This window comes from Rousettus aegyptiacus, unplaced genomic scaffold (genome assembly GCF_014176215.1).
Source record: "Rousettus aegyptiacus isolate mRouAeg1 unplaced genomic scaffold, mRouAeg1.p scaffold_m13_p_2, whole genome shotgun sequence".
Taxonomy (NCBI): domain Eukaryota; kingdom Metazoa; phylum Chordata; class Mammalia; order Chiroptera; family Pteropodidae; genus Rousettus; species Rousettus aegyptiacus.
Window position 1 is genome coordinate 130353320 of NW_023416295.1, and position 20106 is coordinate 130373425.

At 33.2% G+C, this 20106-nt stretch overlaps 2 protein-coding genes across 6 annotated transcripts in view; both read right to left on the bottom strand.

Moving 5' to 3' along the window:
- Positions 1–769, bottom strand: part of TMPRSS12 (transmembrane serine protease 12) — a 28716-nt gene extending 27947 nt beyond the window's left edge. Inside the window, exon 1 of the mRNA XM_036235862.1 lies at positions 556–769. Within this exon, the coding sequence (XP_036091755.1) occupies positions 556–769 (214 nt within the window). The remainder of the gene's footprint in view (positions 1–555) is intronic.
- Positions 770–8678: 7909 nt separating this feature from the next.
- Positions 8679–20106, bottom strand: part of ATF1 (activating transcription factor 1) — a 67451-nt gene continuing 56023 nt past the window's right edge. For 3 of the 5 annotated variants that reach the window (XM_016151836.2, XM_016151840.2, XM_016151837.2), the window contains 3 exons: positions 15702–15884; positions 15457–15616; positions 8679–10167 (listed from right to left, as the gene is read on the bottom strand). In XM_016151836.2, coding sequence (XP_016007322.1) covers positions 10023–10167; positions 15457–15616; positions 15702–15884 — 488 coding nt within the window. In that variant the 3' untranslated portion in view covers positions 8679–10022. Of the gene's footprint in view, positions 10168–12960; positions 13081–15456; positions 15617–15701; positions 15885–20106 lie in introns of all 5 variants that reach the window. The other 2 variants (XR_004955590.1, XM_016151841.2) reach the window with 2 other exon arrangements.

Sequence of the window (20106 nt, forward strand, 5' to 3'; positions counted from 1 at the left end):
AGCTGGACACCTAAAGCATACCCATATTTTGAGGCAGAAAAAAAAGTTAAGATAAACATGTCTGAATTAATTACTTACAAATAAAAAGACATTAAATGAACAGAATTCATTAATTTAAAAATTCTATCCCCCACAAGTATAAAAACGTGATTTTTTTTTTTTTTGGCCAGGTGCGAAATGGCGATTTAAGACCCTGAAACTGGTGAATCCACAGCTATAAGTTCTAATACTTGCCATTTAACTTATTGGGTTAATTTTTCTCAACTGTAGTATAAAAAGATCATCTAATAAACCTTTCAACTCTAGATTCCAATGAATTATTAATCTGTACAATGGAAATGACCCCCCCCCCCCCGAAAGTTTTGAGCACATCTAGACGTCCCACAAAAGTGAATGGCCTATTTACTACTACTGCTGCTATACTCATTATAATTGGATGCTGAGGCCTGTCAATTCTTAGTTAAAGGCAGTTGGAACGACGGAAAAGGAGGGACCCAACAGCAAACACTATAGAAGTGAGCAGGAGGCAAGGGAGACTGTCTAAACAGAACTAACAGACACTGCCCTCTGCTTCCAACCCTTCCTTTTCCTGAGCCTGGCGCCCCTTCTGCTGCCTGGGTCGCCCCCGCACAGCCTCGGGCCACCGCAGACCACTGGCCTGTCCCCAAGGGGGGCCGTGCCTGCTCCCTTCTGAGAGGAAGTAGCGTTCTGAGTGTAAGAGAGGGCTCTCCACAAACAGCAGCACCGCGCTCAGCAGCACCAGCTCCATTTCGGAGCACCCGTCGGGCAAGATGGCGGCGGGCATGTCGGGCCGTGACCCGGGCCGCGAGGTGCGTGAGGCGGCCGAGGCGGGGAGGGGCGCGTGGTGGCCCGTGAGGCCGGCCAGGTTGCCCAGATGAGTCCTGCTTCCCAGAGGTACTCAAGTTGGCGTCTACTCATGGGACAGAGGTGCACGAAGTGTGCTGCCCACAGCCAGGATCTGGGGGTTCGTCCCCTGGCGAGACCTCCTTAGGCCAGCTCCACACACGAGGTCAGTATGGTAGGGCTGTTGCGGTGGGATGGGAGATGCTGGCCCCACTGGGGTGCTACTAGCTCTGGCCTTCGGGGCCAAGAAGGCTTCTAAGCGGAGGTGGGGGAAGCTGGGAAAAGTCTTTGCCAAACCCAAAGTCATCTAGATTTTCTGTTATCTTCTGAGAGTTTTATATTTTTGTGTTTTACTTTTAGGTTTGTGATCTATTATGGGTTAATTTTTGTGAAGCATGCTAAGGCCTCTGTCTAGATTTTTCCCCCCATAAAGATGTTTAATTGTTCTAGCACTATTTATTGAAAAGACTGCTTTTGCTCCATTGCACCTTTGTTCCTTTGTCGAAGGTCAGTTGACTATATTTTTGTGGGTCTCTTTCTGGGCTCTCCATTCTCTTCCACTGATTTATTTGTTGGTTCTTTCACTAGTACCACCCTGCCTTGATTACTGTAGCTTTATAATACGTCTAAAGTCTGGTACTCAGTTCTCCAACTTTGTTCCTCTCCTTCAACATTGTGCTGTTTATTCTGGGTCTCTTCTTCCTTTCTGTATAACCTTTAGAATTGGTTGATATCCACAAAAATAACTTGCTGTGATTTTGACTGGGCTTGCAGTGAGTCTGTAGACCAAGTTGGGAAGAACTGCCATCTTGACGATATTATCTTTTCATCCATTAACATGGAATATCTTTCCATTTATTTAGTTATTTGATTCCTTTTATAAGAGTTTTGTAATTTTCCTCATGAAGTTAGTTCTCCTATATGTTTTGTTAGATTTATACCTAGGTTATTTTATGTTGGGGGTGCCAAGGTAAAGTAGTTGTATTTTGAAATTTCAATTGATAGTTGTTCGTTGCTGGTATATATGAAAGCAGTTGACTTTTGTATATTAACTTTGTATTCTGTACCCCTTCTGTAACCACTTTTTAGTTCCAGGAGTTTCTTTGTAGAATCTTGGATTTTCTACATAGACAACCATGTCATCTGTGAACAAAAACATTTCTTCCTTCCCAATCTGTATACCTTTTATTTCCTTTTCTTGTTTTATTGCATTAGCTAGGACTTACAGTATGATGTTGAAGAGCAGTAGTAAGAGGGGACATCCTTCCCTTATTCCTGATTTTAGTGGGAAAACTTCAAGTTTCTCACCAGTAAGTATGATGTTAGTTGTGTTTTTTGGTAGATATTTGATATTTATCAAGTTGAGGAAGTTTCCTTCTGTTTGTTGTTGACCAAGAGTTTTTTTTTTTTTTAATCATAAATGGGTGTTGCATTTTGTCAAATGCATTTTCTGCATCTACTGATATAATTTTGTGATTTTTCTTCTTTAGCCCCCTTGTGATGGACTACATTAATTTTCAAAAGTTGAACTAGCCTTGCATACCTGGGATAAATCCCACTTGGTCATGGTATATAATTCTTTTTATACATTGTTGGATTTGATTTGCTAATATTTTATTGAGGATTTTGCATCTATGTTAATGAGAGATACTGGTCTGTAAATTTTCTTGTAATATCTTTGTCTGGTTTTGGTTTTAGGGTAAGGCTAGCCTCATTGAATGAGTTAGGAAATAGTCCTGTTATGGCTTCTGATAGAGGTTATAGAGAGTTGGTATAGTTTCTTCCTTAAATGTTTGATAGAATTCACCACAGAACCCATCTGGGCCAGGTGATTTCTGTTTTGGAAACTTATTCATTATATTTTCGATTTCTTTAGTAGATATACGCCTATTCAGATTGTTTCTTCTTGTGTGGATTTTGTCAGATTGCGTTTTTCAAGGAATTGGTCCATTTCATCTAGGTTATTAAACTTGTTGGCATAAAATTGTTCAAAATATTCCTTTATTCTTTTAATGTCCATGAGATCTGTAATGATGTTACCTCTTTCAGTTCTAATATTAGTTTGTGCCTTCCCTCTTTTTATCATAGTTAGCCTGGCTAGAGGCTTAACAATTTTATTGATCTTTTCAAAGAACTGGCTTTTGATTTCATTAATTTTCTCAATTGGTTTCCTGTTTTCAATATCATTGATTTCAATATCATTCATTAGTTTTTACTTTCTTCTGCTTATTTTCTGATGAGTAGAAATTCTTAATTTTAACATAACTGAATCAATGTTTGTTTTGTACTTTTTGCTACTTGTTTAAGAAATCCTTCCCTAAGTTGAAGTCATAAAGATGTTCCTTACATTATCTTATAAAGGTCTTATAGTTTTTGTTTTTCATATTTAAGTCTTCAGTCTACCTGGAATTGATTTCTGTAGGAAATCAATTTCCTTTTATTCCTATGTGAACAACCAAAGTTCCAGTTTCATATATTTAGTTTTTAAACTTTCTTGCATGAAAACTTTCCATATATACAAAATAGAATAAACTCCATGTACTGATCACAAAATTATTTTCAAGTACATTCTGAGAAGTATATAATTTTATCTAGAAACATTTTAATATTTAAAAATATAAAGTATTTTAAAACAATTGTGACACCATTATCACACTTGATATATGAATAATTCTTCAGTACCAACTTATTAAATGAAGCCAGCATTACACTAATACCAAAAACAAATGAAAACATTACAAGAACAGAAAACTGAAGACCATTATCCCTCCTGAACAGAGATACAAAATTCTTCAATAAAATATTAGCAAAGCAAGTTCAGATTTATATTTAAAAAATTATACATCATGGCCAAATGGTAGTTATCTTGAGAATGCAAGACTGGTTCAACATTTGAAAATCAATAAAATCTACCATATAAACAGACTAATGAAGAAAAGCCACATGATCATATCAATGGATGTATAAAAAGCATTTGACAACATTCAACATCTGTCCTTGATAACAAAAAAATCTCATGAACTAAGAATAGAAGGAAACTCCTCTAAACTGAGAGAGGGCTTTTACAAAAAAAAAAAAAAGAAAAACCTACTTTCATACCTAATGTCAAAGACTGGTTTGTCCCTAAGATTGGAAACCAGTTAAATCTACTCTTATCAATTCCATTTGACATCATACTAGAAAACCCAGGCAGTATAATAAAACAAGATAAAGGCATACAGATTTTAAAGAAAGAGATAAAACTGTGTCTATTCAGAGATGATATTATCTACATAGAAAAATCCAAAAAGTCTCTTAAAAAAACCTCCTAGAACTTAGAAATGAATTTAGTAAGGTTTCAGGATGCAAGGCCTCTAAATACTAGCTAGGAACAACTGGAAACTGAAATTTAAACATTTTAAATTGCTATAAGAAGAAAGAGAAAATAGTAATTAGGTATAAATCTAATAAAATACATGCATGGTCTCTATGCTGAAAACTACAAAACACTAAAAAAAGATTTTAAAAGATCTAAATAAATGGAAATATATCATGTTTATGGAATGGAAGCTTCAATATTTTTAACATGTCAGTCCTTTCCCATTTAATTGATTTATATATAGGTTTACGACAACTCCAATCAAAATCCTAGCCAGCAGGATCTTTTTTTTGAATACAGGCAAGCTGTATCTAAAATTTATAAAGAAAAGCAAAGGAACTAGAATAGCCAAAATAATTTTGGGGGAGAACAACTCCAAAATAAAATTTTTAAGATTTCATGTTACCTGATTTCAAGACTTACTACAGTAGTCAAGACAGTATGGTTTTAGTAAAAGGATAGACACATAGAAATCAATGGAACAGAGTCTATATGAAAGCAATCCTTTGATAACTTGTTGATCTACCTTACCAATATATGAATCTAATTTCATAAACACTCTTCTGTGTTTGAAAAGTACTATTTCTAGTTGTGTATTCTCCATTGAATTGCATTGATTATAAGATGCACACTGTTCACATTGAAACATCTATGAAAGCACTGTGCACCTGGCCATCAATGGCATGTCATAGTTTAACCAGCAATGGTTTTTCTTTGTGGTACTTGAGATAATAGTATGCTTTACAACCAGTGATAAAATTCAATACATTAGGTCAGATTTTTAAATTGTTCAAATCTATTTGTTTAATGATTATTTACCTGCTTTTTGTTTCCATGAGAGTATATTAAAAACTAAGATTGAGAATTTTTCTCATTACATTTCTGCGTTTTGCATCCTGGCCCTGTATTATTAGGTGCATTCAAGTTTAGATGTGTTTTATCTTTGAGGTGAATTGAATCTTTGTGACCATCTTTGTCCCAAGTAATAATTTTCCCTTAAAAGTCTATTTTGTTCAATATACATGTAGCTATAACAGCACGTTTGGCTATTTGATGTAAATTTTTCCTTGCTTTCACTTTCAGCCTTGCTATATCCTTATATTTTCAATTTACCTTTCATAAACAATATATAGCTGAATTCTTTCCTAATTCAGCATAAAAATCTTTGACATTTAACTAAAAAGCCTAGTACATTTACATTTATTATGATTACTGATAATATAGATTTCTACCATTTTATTTTGGGCAATTTGTTCTGTTTCTTTCCTTTCTTGCCTTTTGGATTGATGAGTGTTTTTACTGGGTATAGAATTATACTGTGTACAACGACATAGTGAAAAGTAGAGGGCTTTTGTTCTCTTTTGTCATTTCTGCAAATGATTTGTTTGTGAAAAACCATGTTTCATTTATTTCATATCCTTCACTGAGCACAATACTTTGCAGTTATTTCATAAAATTATATTTACTTATTTATGATGGCAGTGGACAAAGAAGTGATGGGGTTTTGTCTTTTTTTTCCCTTTAAATTCATTGTTAGAAAGTCTTTAAGTTTTTATTTAGTGTTTTGTAAACTTAATCTAAATGTTATTTGCAGTGTTTTCTGACTTAAAAAAATTTTTTTGGCCAAGCATTTTTTCCAAATGTGATATTAAATTCTAAGAGTTGTCAGTTGAATATAAATGTTTCGATGCTCACTTGTTTTTCTAAAACAAAGTATTAAATTACCATAGCTAAAATTCTAAGTTTTCTTTTGTGTGCTCAACCTTTCATTTAGAGAATGGTATATTACTAAGGTAACATTTATGGACTTCTAAAAAAGATAGTACAATCTGATACATGTTGTTTATGAATTCATGTAGTAAGTGTAAACATATGGACTGGATCCACACTCAATTCATTAGTGGTTTCCTTTAGGGAAGGAAATCGGACTAGGGAAAGGTGGCGGGCGTTCATCTGTGTATTTTTCTTCTTAAAAAAAAAATGATCTGAAGTAAAGATAAAATGTTAATATCCATTGTGGATGGTGGGAGGGCAAGGATTTGATGTGTTAACTTGTGTAGTTTCCTATGCATTTAAATTTGTAAACTGTGATTTTAAAGTGGAGGTCGCCATCTAGTGGCCACCTTTAAATAGAACTTTAAAAATCTTAAATGGGTGCATAAAGACACAACAGGTCCTTGAGTGCCATTGTTTTGTTCTACCGTTGGTGAGATGCCATAGGAACTTTTGTTTATAGAATCAATTAGCCTGGTGAAATTGGTTTTATTATACATCATTGTGCTGAAAGTTGCAGAACCTATTGATATTAAGTGAGGGCTTACTGTACAATGGGACAAAGCTTTTCAGACTCAACAAAGAGGTCAGGTGGTTAAGACCATGAACTTCGGAGATGATCAGACCTAGGTCTGAACCGTAGTTTTATTTACTGTGTGACCTTGGCAAAGTATCAAACCTCTGTGCCTTAGTGAATTTGAACCCCAGACCCTAATTCATTTGACAAAACATGACCCAGGCAAGCACTGTCCTAGACTGTGGGGATACGAAAGAACACGAGAGATAGCTTTCCTCTAGAGTTTAATAAAGGTATGTGTTGGGGATGGGAGTCGGGGACAGACCACAATATTTTGGGTAGAATGGTTAGAAATCAAGTTTAAATCACAGATCCCTAGTTATTAATGCTCTTATCATCTTAGGCAAGTACCAATCAGGATGACATATATATCTAGGCTCTGCAAGAGCTACAACACTGCTTTGTTCATTACTCTTTTCCTAGTAATGCTTGGCATATAAAAGGCCTTCAATAAATATTTGCCAAATGAATGAATACCATTACTTTAATAGTTGCTGGTGTGTCAGCCCTCAATAAATAGTAGTTATTAAAGAAATGATACGACTGTATATTATATATGCAGATAACCCTAAATTTATTAACAATTTAAATTGAAGTTAAAAACTGTTAAATATACTTAATACAGGCAGCAAACTACTACATGTATCATGTCAATTTTGAGGAAGATCTTAATAACAAAATGACAAGGACTTGATCACTAATGCCTATGTTTGCTGCAAAAAATCTGACAGTGATACAAGGGAATAGAGTTATCAGAATCTCTCCCTTAAAAAAAAAAAAAAAAAAAAAAGGCAGTTGAATGGCCTAAACCTCTTCCAAACCTCAAAGATTCCTGCTAAACTTTCCCTAGAGCAGGCTTCTGAATTCTACAACCTCGATGTTAAGTGTGCTTTCACTTTGCTTTTAGTAAAAACAAGCAGTATTAAAAATAGAAACCTGCTTTGTGTAAGAGTAAATAATGTTAGATGACTACGGCAATTAGATTTTGATATACTTTGACATTATTTTCACTATGATCTGTGACTTTCCTTTAAAGTAGCTATCAAGCCCTTAGTCAAATTTCACTCTATATCATTTACAGCATCTTTTCTGGGAATGTGAACTGCCATTATGACAGTTATCTAATCCTAAGCCATAATACATATTTTATATCCTTCCTATATCCATATATTTTAATTGGAAAAAAACACATTTAACAACTAACTTTGATATAATTGCTGAATGAATAAATGTAGTAAGATATCAAAGCTTTAACACATGTCCATTCTTTATGCTGTTCAATAAAATTAAATGGATATTTGTTCTTATAGTCTCAAGATATGTTCATGAGCAATGTGTTTCAATATAATATATAAATTAATAAACTAACAATTTATGTAAAATAGTAAATTGAGGTAAGGAAATAATTTCATTGGTCTATTGAACTAAAGTCTAACTTCAGGTTTGGATTATAATTACCTTTAAAATTCCACAAGCCCTACATTGGCTTCAAATTAGAAAAATATCTAGGAATAATATGGTAGGCACTTATGGAATCTGCAGTGGCTTGCCCATGTCTGTTACACACAGCTAGACTGGGTAACTTGAACTAGCGAGCAAGGCTGTGCATTGGAAGTCTGCAGGCAGTGGAGAGTACAAATATTTGTGGATGTCCAGCTGTTAAAGCATTAAGAGGTAGACTATCTTTACCGCAGCCAAACATAACATCTACCCAATATATTATCTTTTAAAAAACTCTTGATATAACCCCGTGACCCCTTACCTTCAAGTAAATGGAGTCCCATTTTAAAAGACCCTGTTAATGAAATTTTCATTAAGATTAATTACAAATTTATCAACTAGGTTAAGATTTCTATGTAACAGGCTCCTTAATCATGTCCTAAATACCTGTAGAACAAAAAACGTTTGCTGCCTTTAGTTTATGATAACTGATTCTGAGTCAAAATATACAAACATATCCTCTTTTAAAATAGGTCATGTAGACCAGAATTGTAAATTTATCCTCATTTAAACTTAGTAACACATTATAGTTAGTATAATTAACCGAATGGCTATCAGGAAGTTTGTCATTTATATGTCAAGCAATATATTTTACATTCAGCAAACTTAATTTCATCAAATGTCCTTTAATTTCGTAGACAACAATATAATACATATTGTATAAGAAGCACACACTAGCTTTGTAGTACAATTTCAAAATGTATACAAATTGGAATACAGAGGTTAAACACCGGTGTACTGACAGCATTTTTGAACTCTGGATAAACTGCATACAAAACTTAGAATTCAAATATTAGCCAATCTGGGAACTTTACTTCCTATAATATAAAAATGATAGTTTGAGATGCAAAATATTTTTTTTTTTACTAAACAAACTCTATAAACATTTAAAATAATCATTAAAAACTCAACTTTAAAATTTATAAAGATTAGTTATAAAAATATATTGGCAGTCACTTTTATAAATGTACCATTCACTACATTACAAAATAGTCTCTAACATAAAATTGCTTTAATAACTATTATTTTAGAATCTGATAAACCTTACATTAAATTGATTATAAAATCCTCTTGGAAAACTTTGGTATGCATTTTTAGAAGGTTTTTAAAAAATACTCTAATATCACCTCAAGGGCCTGTAAACATTCCAGTCTATTAAAGCACAAGAGAATAATGTATATTCAACCACAAACAGAATATAGAATCAAAAAACAATGATATATTTTTAGAAAATCACCATTCCCCGAATAAGCAAAAACAAACTATTTAAAAGTGTCAAACTTTTAAACAGTTTTCTTTCCATTCTGATAAAAAATGTTACAAAATCACCACATTCCATTCATGTACCATAGATGCCTTTTAGGACAAGGCCTCAAAAATAGTTTAACCCAGTCTCAAAAAACCCTCTCAAGTCCAATAAACAAACTTAAAAACCCATTTAAAAGACTTGACAATAGAACGAGTATATGTATGTAATCAGAACACATAATTTATATTTAGTTATGTATCAGCTTTTCTATTTGTAATATAGAATTTATTGGCAGAAATAAAATACACATGCACACAATTAAAAAAAGCAAATTTTCGGAAATAGTAACTGCAAACCTATAGGGTAAATTGATTTATTTTTAAAAATTCAATTTAGAAAATTTTATTTGCCATTTTTGGATTATTGACAACTACCATTATTTAGAAAATTCAAATTGGTGAAAGTTCATTTTCTGCTTCTTGAGTATGTTTAATTTTTATAGAGCTTCCAGTTGTGCCAGTAACTTCCATGAGGTAATTTTCCACTTTATCCTCTGTCACCAGATCTCTTGCATAAGATATGTATCTTTGAGTTGCAAAAGTCTAAAAGCTTCATTTTTGACCTTTTATGAAACTCCACTAAAAAGAAAAATTCCATCTAATTTTTAGACAAGTCCACAGAAGTATCTTCTTTCTTAAGAATCAAACACTTTTATGGGAATAAAGATCCTTCAAAGTTTTTAACTCTTCAATGAGAGTTTTATTTTGATTTTCCAGGACTGCAACTCGATTTTCCAGGCATTTCACATATTCTTTCTTCTTTCTGCGACATTCTCGAGCAGCTTCTCTGAATATAAGCATTAAAAAAACAGTGTTAGAAAAAGTTCACATTCTTTAAATGGTAAATGCACTTTAGTAAATTTCCCTGATCATTTTTTTTTTTCTAATTTTAAAAATTAAAGTATCAACTATATACAGTAATATATAGATCTTAAGTATAGGATTCAGTTAGTTTTGGCAAAGGCATATACCTGTATAACTCACACACCTACCATGACAATATTTTTCATGGCCCTGAAAGTTCCCTCATGCCCGTTCCTGGTCGATTCTCTTCCCAACCACCTACTGTTATGATTTTTATCACAGATGAAGTTTTTCCTATTCTGGAACTTCACATAACAGTTATACAGCATGTAGTCTTGTGTGTGGTCTCTTTTCACTCAGTATATTTTTGAAGCTCATCTATATAGCTGCATGCTGGTTTATACTTTTATATTTTGGGGGATATTCCATTGTATGAATATTACCACAATGTGTTGATCCATTCTCTTGAGCTGTTTTTAGTTTTAGCTGTTATGCATATTCTTGTGTCAGTCTTTGTGAAACATATATCCCATTTCTCTTGGATAAATACTAAGAAGTGAAATATATGGGTCCCCTGGTTAATTTTTGACCTACAGATTCTATGAAGTCATATATAAGATTTACACACACATAGAGTAAAAAGTATTGTTTTGAGTTTTTATACTATGACTGTAGATATTATCTGCCATGTAGGCATTCTGTTATTTTCATTTCCCTATTAGTGATATTGAGTATCTTTTCAGAAGTTTGTTGGTCTTTTGGATCTGCTCTTAGGTAAACTGCCTATTTATACTTTTTATCCCTTCATACCCTTTTGCCCATTTTACAATTAGAAATTATCAGAAAGACAAACAACCTAATGCACAACTCTCTCTGCATTATATATATAATCCTTTACCTGTTTTTACCCTATTTTCTAATCTATCATTTGACTTCTGATATTTTCGTATCTTGTGCTATAAATGTTTTTGTTCTCCCTTTTTTTTAGGCTTAGATTAAAATGCCATACACTATCTAGTTCTCTCTAAATTTTATTTTAAAGGTTTTATTTCTTAATTTTCAGAGTTAAACCTTTAATACATCTGGAATTACTTTTGTATATGGCATTAAAAAATTGTCCAATTTAATTTTCTTCCAAGTTTGGAGTCAACTGTGTATCTTTTATTAAATAAGCCATCCTTTACAAGTGTACTTAACTAGCACAACAAGCTATTTCTGGCCTCTCTATGCCACTTGCTAATGTTAATTGTCTGCTTCTTCACTGATACCAAGTTTTGATTATAATGGCTTTAGAGTCATTTCAGTGCCTTACAAGACAAGTAACCTCTTTCTTTTCTTAACTATTCCTGGATACTTATTTCTTCCATGTAAACTTTTAGCCTATTTTGAATTCTATAAAGATCTATAGAGAATCACATTAAATTTATATGTGAATTCTGGAGGAATTGACATTTACATTAACTGTCTTTATGAAGGATAATAATAAAATGAATACATGTAAACCCAATACACAACTTAGGAGAAAACACTGTCTGTCCATGTTGTTGAGGGGCCCTCTGACCTATTACCTAATTCCATAACCCTGCCTCTTGCCCAGAAACAATTACTAGCTTCAATCTTTTGCTTATTATTATAGTTTTACTGTAGATGGCTATATCTCCAAATTATATATAATTTAGTTTGCTTATTTTCTAAAATATATTGTAAAATATTCCACTTCATGTATTCTGTTGCAACTTTTTTCACTCAACTTAGTATTTCTAATATTTATGTTAAATTGATCATTCCCTTAAAATGAACACTATATTACATTGTATACTGTTATATAAATACAAAATATGACACTTATGTACTCATTCTGTTATTGATGGTTATTTGGGTTGTTTCCGATTTCAGCTGCTATGAACATTCTTATGCCTACTTCCTACAAGTCTCTCTCAGTCACAGAGTAAAACAACTGAGTCACAAAGCATTCCAGGTCAACTATACAAGATAAGGCCAAATAATTTCTAAACTGGCTTCAACAATTTACACTCTTATTAGCAGTATCCAAGTTCCACTGTTTCAACCCTTGCCAGCTCCAGGTTAGACTTTTAAGATTTTTGCCAACCAGGTAGGGATAAATGGTATCTAAGTGTGTGGTATTAATTTACATTTCTTTGATTACTGATAATGGTAAGCAAGCTTTCATGATTATTATAACTTTTGTGAGAAATGCCTATACATATATTTTGCCAATTTTTTTCTTCTGATGGGTTGTACTTCTTAATTTAGATCTTCATATTTTTTTCAAACAAATTTTTTTTTGGTAAGGTATGTTATCTTCTATAGGTTCGAAGTTTATATTTTCACTTGCTTTATGTTTTGATGGATAGAAGTCATTAATTTTAATGAAGCTTCATTAATCTTTTATGTTAACATTGGTGTGTGGTGTTTTGTTTAAGGAATCTTTCCCTACACCTGAAATCATGAGATTATATATTTTCATCTAACAGTTTTAAAATTTCATCTTTCACATTCGTCTTTAAACCATCTGGAATGACTTTTGTGTATTGTGTGAGAAAGAAATCAAAATCTTTTTTTACTACATAAATAACTATTTTAGCACCATTTATTAAAGAGTCCCTCGTTCCCCCATAATCTGCCCTGTCATTTGTCAAGGTTTCATGTGTTTATGGATCTGCTTCTAAGCTCTCTGTTTCATGGGTGATTTTATCTCAGTGTATCACACTATTTTAATTACCACAACTTTAAATAAAACTTGATATCTCCTCACCTTATTCTTGTCTGGATTATTTTGGCTGTTCTTGGCCCTTTACTCTTCTATAAATTTTAGTATCAACTTGTCAAGTTCTTCGAACAACCTGTTTGGGTTTTGATTGGAACTGCATTGAATCTATGGATCAATTGGGGGAAAAATAGTCATCTTTATAATGCTGAGTTTCCATATCTGTGGACAGAGTATATTTCTCCATTTATTTAGATCTTTCTTAATGTTTTTCAAAAACATTTTACAATATTTTTCATAAATGTCCTAGACATCTTTTTATATTTATTTTATTTGTTGATAACATAAATGATGCCTTTTAAATAATTATTTACCAATCTCTTTATTGCTGATTAAAGAATATATCTGATTTCCGAAAAGCTGTTTTATATCTTAAACCTTAAAAACTCCTTACCTCTACTAATTTTTTAAGTTCATTTGGGTTTTTCATAATAGGCAATCATATAAAAAATAGTTTACTTCCTTCATTTAAATCCTTATAATTTCCCCCTCTTATTCCTGTTTTACTAAACTGGTAAAGAGAGGTTTCCCAGTGCAAACTGGTTCTTTTTTAAGCTTTCATATAGTTTTCAGATGATTCTCCTAGATATTCTAAGCAGATGAATATATCTTATAATAACATTATTTTTCTTTTCCAATTTTTATCACTTTCTATAGTCTCTTGATCTTTGATTTTCAGTGACATCCCTTTTTTCTTCACACACACACACACACACACACACACTTCTTTTCCTATCTTCATTAGTTAACAAAAGACTTTACAGAACTCATTCCTGTTGTCTGCTTTTTCTGCTGATTCTTGCTCCTGAAAGGCAGCGTAGTATTAACGTAAGACTCTGGGCTCTGAAAGCTGGACTTGTGAGTTTAAATCCCACCTCTACCACTTATTAAGCAGTGTAATCTAGGGTAAGTAACAACATCTCTAGATCTCAGTTTCCTCATCTTAAAAATAAATTATATAAAAATACTGCCAAGATTTTCCTGAAAATTACATTAGGGCTTTGGTGCATTCCACAACAGAGGCCTAATTCCCTGGTTAGTCTATAATTTTTCAATTTGTATTTGTTAGAACTCAATGTATGGGAATTCATTAAAGCCTGTGTCAAGATTGGTTTTCTTCCAAGCAATTGGGGACACTATGAACCTGGATCCGTTTTTAAATTACAATTCTCAGCTTATGGGTGTAGCATTTCTTGGGTCTTGACCTCATGAAGAATAATTTCTGATCCAGTTTCCCAGACTGCACAGGTCCACTTTGCATAATAAAGCTATACCAATCACAGAGATCTGAATTTATCTTGATTATACAGGGGCTGCTTCATTGCCTATCACTCTCATGGTCTCGTGCTTCTGGTTCATTCCTAATCTGAACAGAATTCTCTTACTATCCTGCAGGCTCATCTAATCATTTAAAACAATGGTTTTTCTATTTCATCATGCTTGTAAAACTATTATGTAGTCAAGGTCATATTGTCAGAAATAAAAGTCTCATTCTAGTAATTTTTAACAAGACTTTTGGATTTCCTAGGTATACAATTATATCATAAGCAAACAAATACAATTCTTCTTTTTTAATATTTACATAATTTATTTCTTTATCTTACTGCATTTGTTGGAACCTCCAAAACAATGGACAGTCCCTGCCTTGTTAGGAAGTTCATTTACAGTGACGCTTGCTCTTAGTTTTTAGTAAAGAAGCAGTCTATCTTGAAGTAATTAAATGCATCCATTTGGTCCTTTTATGGTATTTTTAATTGCTCTAGAAAATCTTTCTATTCTAATTTTCTTACTTATTGAAGAGGAGCTGAAAATAGAATCCCATAGTAATTTCAAAAATCTGTTGTATCTGTAGTTATTTAACTTTATTTGTTCCAAATATAGTTTATTGGAATCTTTTTTTTCCTTGAACACACTGCAGAAGACTACCCATTATATTCTTTCTCAAAGAACCAGTGGTTTTCATGCCTGATGAATGTATAGTGCATACAACAACATTTAAAATATAATTAAAATAAAAATAAATACTTCTGCAGTTAAACCACTGCTCTATTGTCATGATCAAAACTCATTTTTAAGAGCATTTCTGTGTCAGTAAGTACTTAGGTATTATGCAGAATCTCACTAATTCTTTCCTCCTTTTGGTGTAGTTAATGGCAAGTAACAGATTATTATTATTTTCATTTAACTTTGTCAGCCCAAGAACAACAAAATATATTGCTGGAAAAAGCTTTGCTTACTAGTGTTATTCAAAAGACATATCAGTAGAGGAACTCTAGGTCATGTGTTAAATAAATAGACTGAGCAATAAGACTCAGTGATCCATCCTTGGAAAGGAACTAGACATAATCTAATACTCAATAAAATAAAGCAGATATAATAAACCTTGCTCTCTTATTTCTAATATACAATTCTAGTTAATATCTGGTTACGTTTTGAGATTCGCAAAATCATTACCCATTCTGGCAGTTTAATTTTACCACTTACCTGTTTTTCATCAACCTTATTTCTCTTTTCAACTGGGGGTCGTCTGTCTTAGTTGTCTGAGATGTAAGAGTCACAGGAGAGGTCATCACAACAGTTTGTGGCAGTGAAGTAGCAGAAGGTGTGGTTCGGATCTGATAAGTCTGCATGTCTCCTGATGCAGCTGTGTGATCAAAAGAATGAGTTAATTCGTAAGTGTCTTTGAAAGTACTTTGGGGTGCTTTCCACAGACACTTAAGCATACTTACTTTGTACAACTACCTGGTTGCTGGGCACAAGTATCTGCTGTCCATCAGAAGTCTGTGCATACTGGAGAATTGTTGTACCTTGCTGAGTACTGCCTGAATTTGTCATGGTTAATGTCTGAAGTCCCTGTACTCCATCTGTGCCTGGACTGGCCAGCTGTAAGGCTCCATTTGGGGCAATGGCAACTTTAACCAAAGAGAGAACATAGCTATTGTAAGGCTGTATACAATGCACTAATTGCAAAGGATTGGTGAAAAAAACACTTTATTAAAAACAGGCTTGAATGCAGTTCTACTTGATAACTATTGACTACTCTAGGTGAACTATATGTTAAAAGAAATAAAATGGCATTGGTTTATAAAATTTTATAGTTCAGATGCACTAATCTTAATCTCAAATTGTCCAATATAAGTGGTCCAAACACATTTTGGGCTCTGCGGACCAAACCATACTAGTTGCTAATGTCACAGTAGTTCTGGAGTATTAAAAGGATGCATCGATGGCTAACCTTATCAGAAAGATAAATAGAAAGAAACATTAACATAGTTTGTAATTTTTATTCAAAAGAAGCATTAAAAAGATTAAAAATATTTTTGAAAAGAAAATGTGTCCATGGGAAAATTCAAATCAAATAAAATGTTACCTAATGAAAAATAAACCTTCATACTGTTTCTTAGCTCTGCTCTGGTGGTAATTGCTGTTAGATGTAATATTAAATGTTATTAGTGATATTTTAAAAATTATTTTTATTTTTCAATTACAGTTGACATTCAATAATATTTTATATTAGCTTCCGGAGAACACCATAGTGGTTTGACATTTATGTAATTTACAAAGTAATCCCCACTTAGTGTAGTACCCATTTGACACCATACAGTTATTACAATATTATTTACTATATTCCTCATGCTGTACATCCCCAGGACTATTTTTATAACTGGCAATTTGTACTTCTTAATCCCTTCACCTTTTAACCAGCCCTCCAACTACCCTCCTGTCTGGCAACCATCAGTTTGCTCTCTGTATCCCTGGGTCTGTTTGTTTTGTTGTCGTTGTTCATTAGTTCTTTAGATTCCACATGTGAGATCATATGGTATTTGTCTTTCTCTGTCTGACTTATTTCACTTAGCATAATACCCTCTAGGTCCATCAGTGTTGTCACAAATGGTGAGATTTCACTCTTTTATGGCTGAATAATATTCTACTGTATATATGTATGTTTTCTTTATGTAGTCGTCTACTTACGGGCACAGAGGTTGCTTCCATATCTTGGCTATTGAAAATACGTACGTCTTTTCAAATTAGTGCTTTGGGTTTCACTGGATAAATACCCAGAAGTAGAATTGCTGGGTCATAAAGTATTTCTAGTTTTAATTTTTTGAGGAACCTCCAAACTATTTTCCATCATATGATTGTATCAATTTGTAATGGTACCAGCAGTGCTCAAGGGTTCCCTTTGCTCCACATCTTTGCCCACACTTGTTTGTTGACTTATCTGTGATAGCCATTCTAATAGGTGTGAGGTGGTATCTCACTGTGCTTTTTAAAAATTTACATTTCTGATGATTAGTGATGTTGAGTATCTTTTCATATGTCTGTTGGCCATCTGTGTGTCCTTTTTGAAGAAATGGCTATTCAGGTCCTCTGCCCATTTATTTTTTATTTTTTAAAATTAAGTTTATTGGAGTAACATTGGTTAATACAATTATATAATTTTCAGATGTACATTATAATTTGACATCTATATTATTATATTGTGTGATTACCACCCAAAGTCCAGTTTCCTTCAGCTACCATATATTTGATCCCCTGTACTCACTTCGCCTTCCCCCTACCTCTCTATATTTGACTCCCTGTACTCCATCTAGTTCTTCCCTCCTCCCCCACTCCCTATCCTCTGGTAACCACTAGTCCATTGTACATGTTCCAGAGTCTCTGTTTGTTCTGTTCATTTGTTGCTTTTAGGTTTATATACCTAAAGTGACATATAAGTGATATCATGTGATTTTCAACTTTCAGTCTGGCTTATTTTACTTAGCATGATTATCTCGAGGTCCATCCATGTTGTCACAAAGGGCAGTATTTCATCTTACAGCTGAGTAATATTCCACTGTATATATGTACCAAAGCTTCTTTAGCCAATCATCTATTGTAGGACACTTCAGTTGCTTACATGTCCTGGCCACTGTGAATAATACTGCTACGAACGTCGGTTTGTAAATACCTTTTCAGATGTGAGTTTTCAAGCCTTTGGGGTAAATACCAGTAGAAGGATTGCTGGATCACATAGTAGATCAATTCTTAGTTTTTTTGAGGAAATTCCATACTGTTTTCTATAGTGGCTGTACTAATTTGCAGTCCCACCAGCAGTGTGTGAGGGTTCCTATTTCTCTGCATCCTCTCCAACATTTGTTATTACTTGTCCTGTTGATCAGAGCTATTCTAACAGGTGTCAGGTGGTATCTCATTGTGGTTTTGATTTGCATTTCTCTAATAGCTAGTGATGTTGGGCATCTTTTCATATATTTGTTGGCCATTTGTATGTCCTCTAGGGAGAAGTGTCTGTTCAAGTCCTCGGCCCATTTTTTGATTGGATTATTTGCTTTTTTGTTGTTATTGAGTCGTATGAGTTCTTTGTATAGTTTGGATATTAGACATTTATCAGAGATGTTGCTTGCAAATATATTTTCCCATTTGGATGGTTGTCTCTTTACCTCGTTGACGGTTTCTTTTGCTGAGCTGAAGCTTTTTAGTTTGATGTAGTCCCATTCATTTATTTTAGCTTTTACTTCATTTGCCTTTGAGGTCAAATTCATAAAATCCTCTTTAAGTCCAAGGTTCTTGAGTTTAGTTCCTATGTTTTCTTCTAAGCATTTTTATTGATTCTGGTCTTATATTCAGATCCTTAATCCATTTTGAGTTAATTTTGGTGTGTGGTGATAGACAACAGTCGAGTTTCATTCTTTCGCCTGTGGCCTTCCAATTTTCCCAGCACCATTTATTGAAGTCTTTCCTTTCTCCACTGTATGTTTTTGGATTTTTTTTGTCAAAAATTATTTGCCCATATAAATATGGGTTTACTTCTGGATTCTCAATTCTGTTCCACTGGTCCATGTGTCTGTTTTGCTGCCAATACCATGCCATTTTGATTACTGTCACTTTGTATTATAATTTGAAGTCATTTCTGCCCATTTTTAAAATTGGATTATATTTTTTTCAAGTTCAGTTGTATCAGTTACTTATAAATTTTGGATATTCTTTATCAAATATATCATTGGCAGATATCTTCTTCCATTCATTTTGTTGATGGTTGCCTCTACAGTACAGTAACTTCACTTTGATATAGTTCCATTTTTTTTTCCTTTTGTTGCCACGCCTGAGGAGACCTATCCAAAAAAAATATTGCTAACAGAAATGTCAGAGTTTGTTTTCTTCTAGGAGTTCTATGATTTTGGGTCTTATATTTATGTCTTTAATCCATTTTGAGTTTATTTTTTTGTATGCTGTAAGAAAGTGGTCATTTAATTTTTTTGCCTGTTATTTATCCAGTTTTCCCAGCACCATTTATTGAAGAGACTGTCTATTCCCTAGTGTGTATTCTTGCCTCCTTTGTCATAGATTAATTGATCCTACAGGCATGGGTTTATTTCTGAGCTCTCTATTCTGTTCCATTGATGTATGTGTCTGCTTTTATGCCAGTACCGTGCTGTTTTGATTACTATAACCTTGTAGTATAGTTTGATATTAGGTCACGTGGTTCTTCCAACTTTGTTCTTTCTCAAGATCGCTTTGGCTATTCAGGTTCTTTTGTGGTTCCATATAAATTTTAAGATTATTTGTTCTAGTTCTTTGAAAAGTACCATTGGTATTTTGCTAGGGATTGCACTGAATCTATAGATTGTTTTGGGTAGTGTGGACATTTTAATGATGTTAATTTTTCCTATCCATAGCACAGTATATCCTTCCATTTATTTCTATCTTCAAGCATTCTCTCAGTATCATATCATGGCATCTACAAATAATGAATTTTACTTCTTCCTGTCCAATTTGGAAGGCTTTCATTTCTTTTTTTTGTATACTGCTATGGCTAGGACTTCCAATACTATGTTGAATAAAAGTGGGGTGAAAGTGGATCTCCTTATTTTGTTCCTGATTTTAAGAAAAACATTTTTAGCTTTCACTGTTGATTATGACATTGCTGTGGTTTTGTTGTATCTAGCCTTTATTATTTGAGATATGTTCCCTCTATTCCCACTCTGCTAAGTTTTTTTTTTTTTTTTTAATCATGAACAGCTACTGGATTCAAATACTTTTACTACCTCTACTGATATGATCGTGATTTTTATCTTCCATTTTGTTTATATGGTGAATCATGTTATTTGATTTATGGATATTGAACCAACCTTG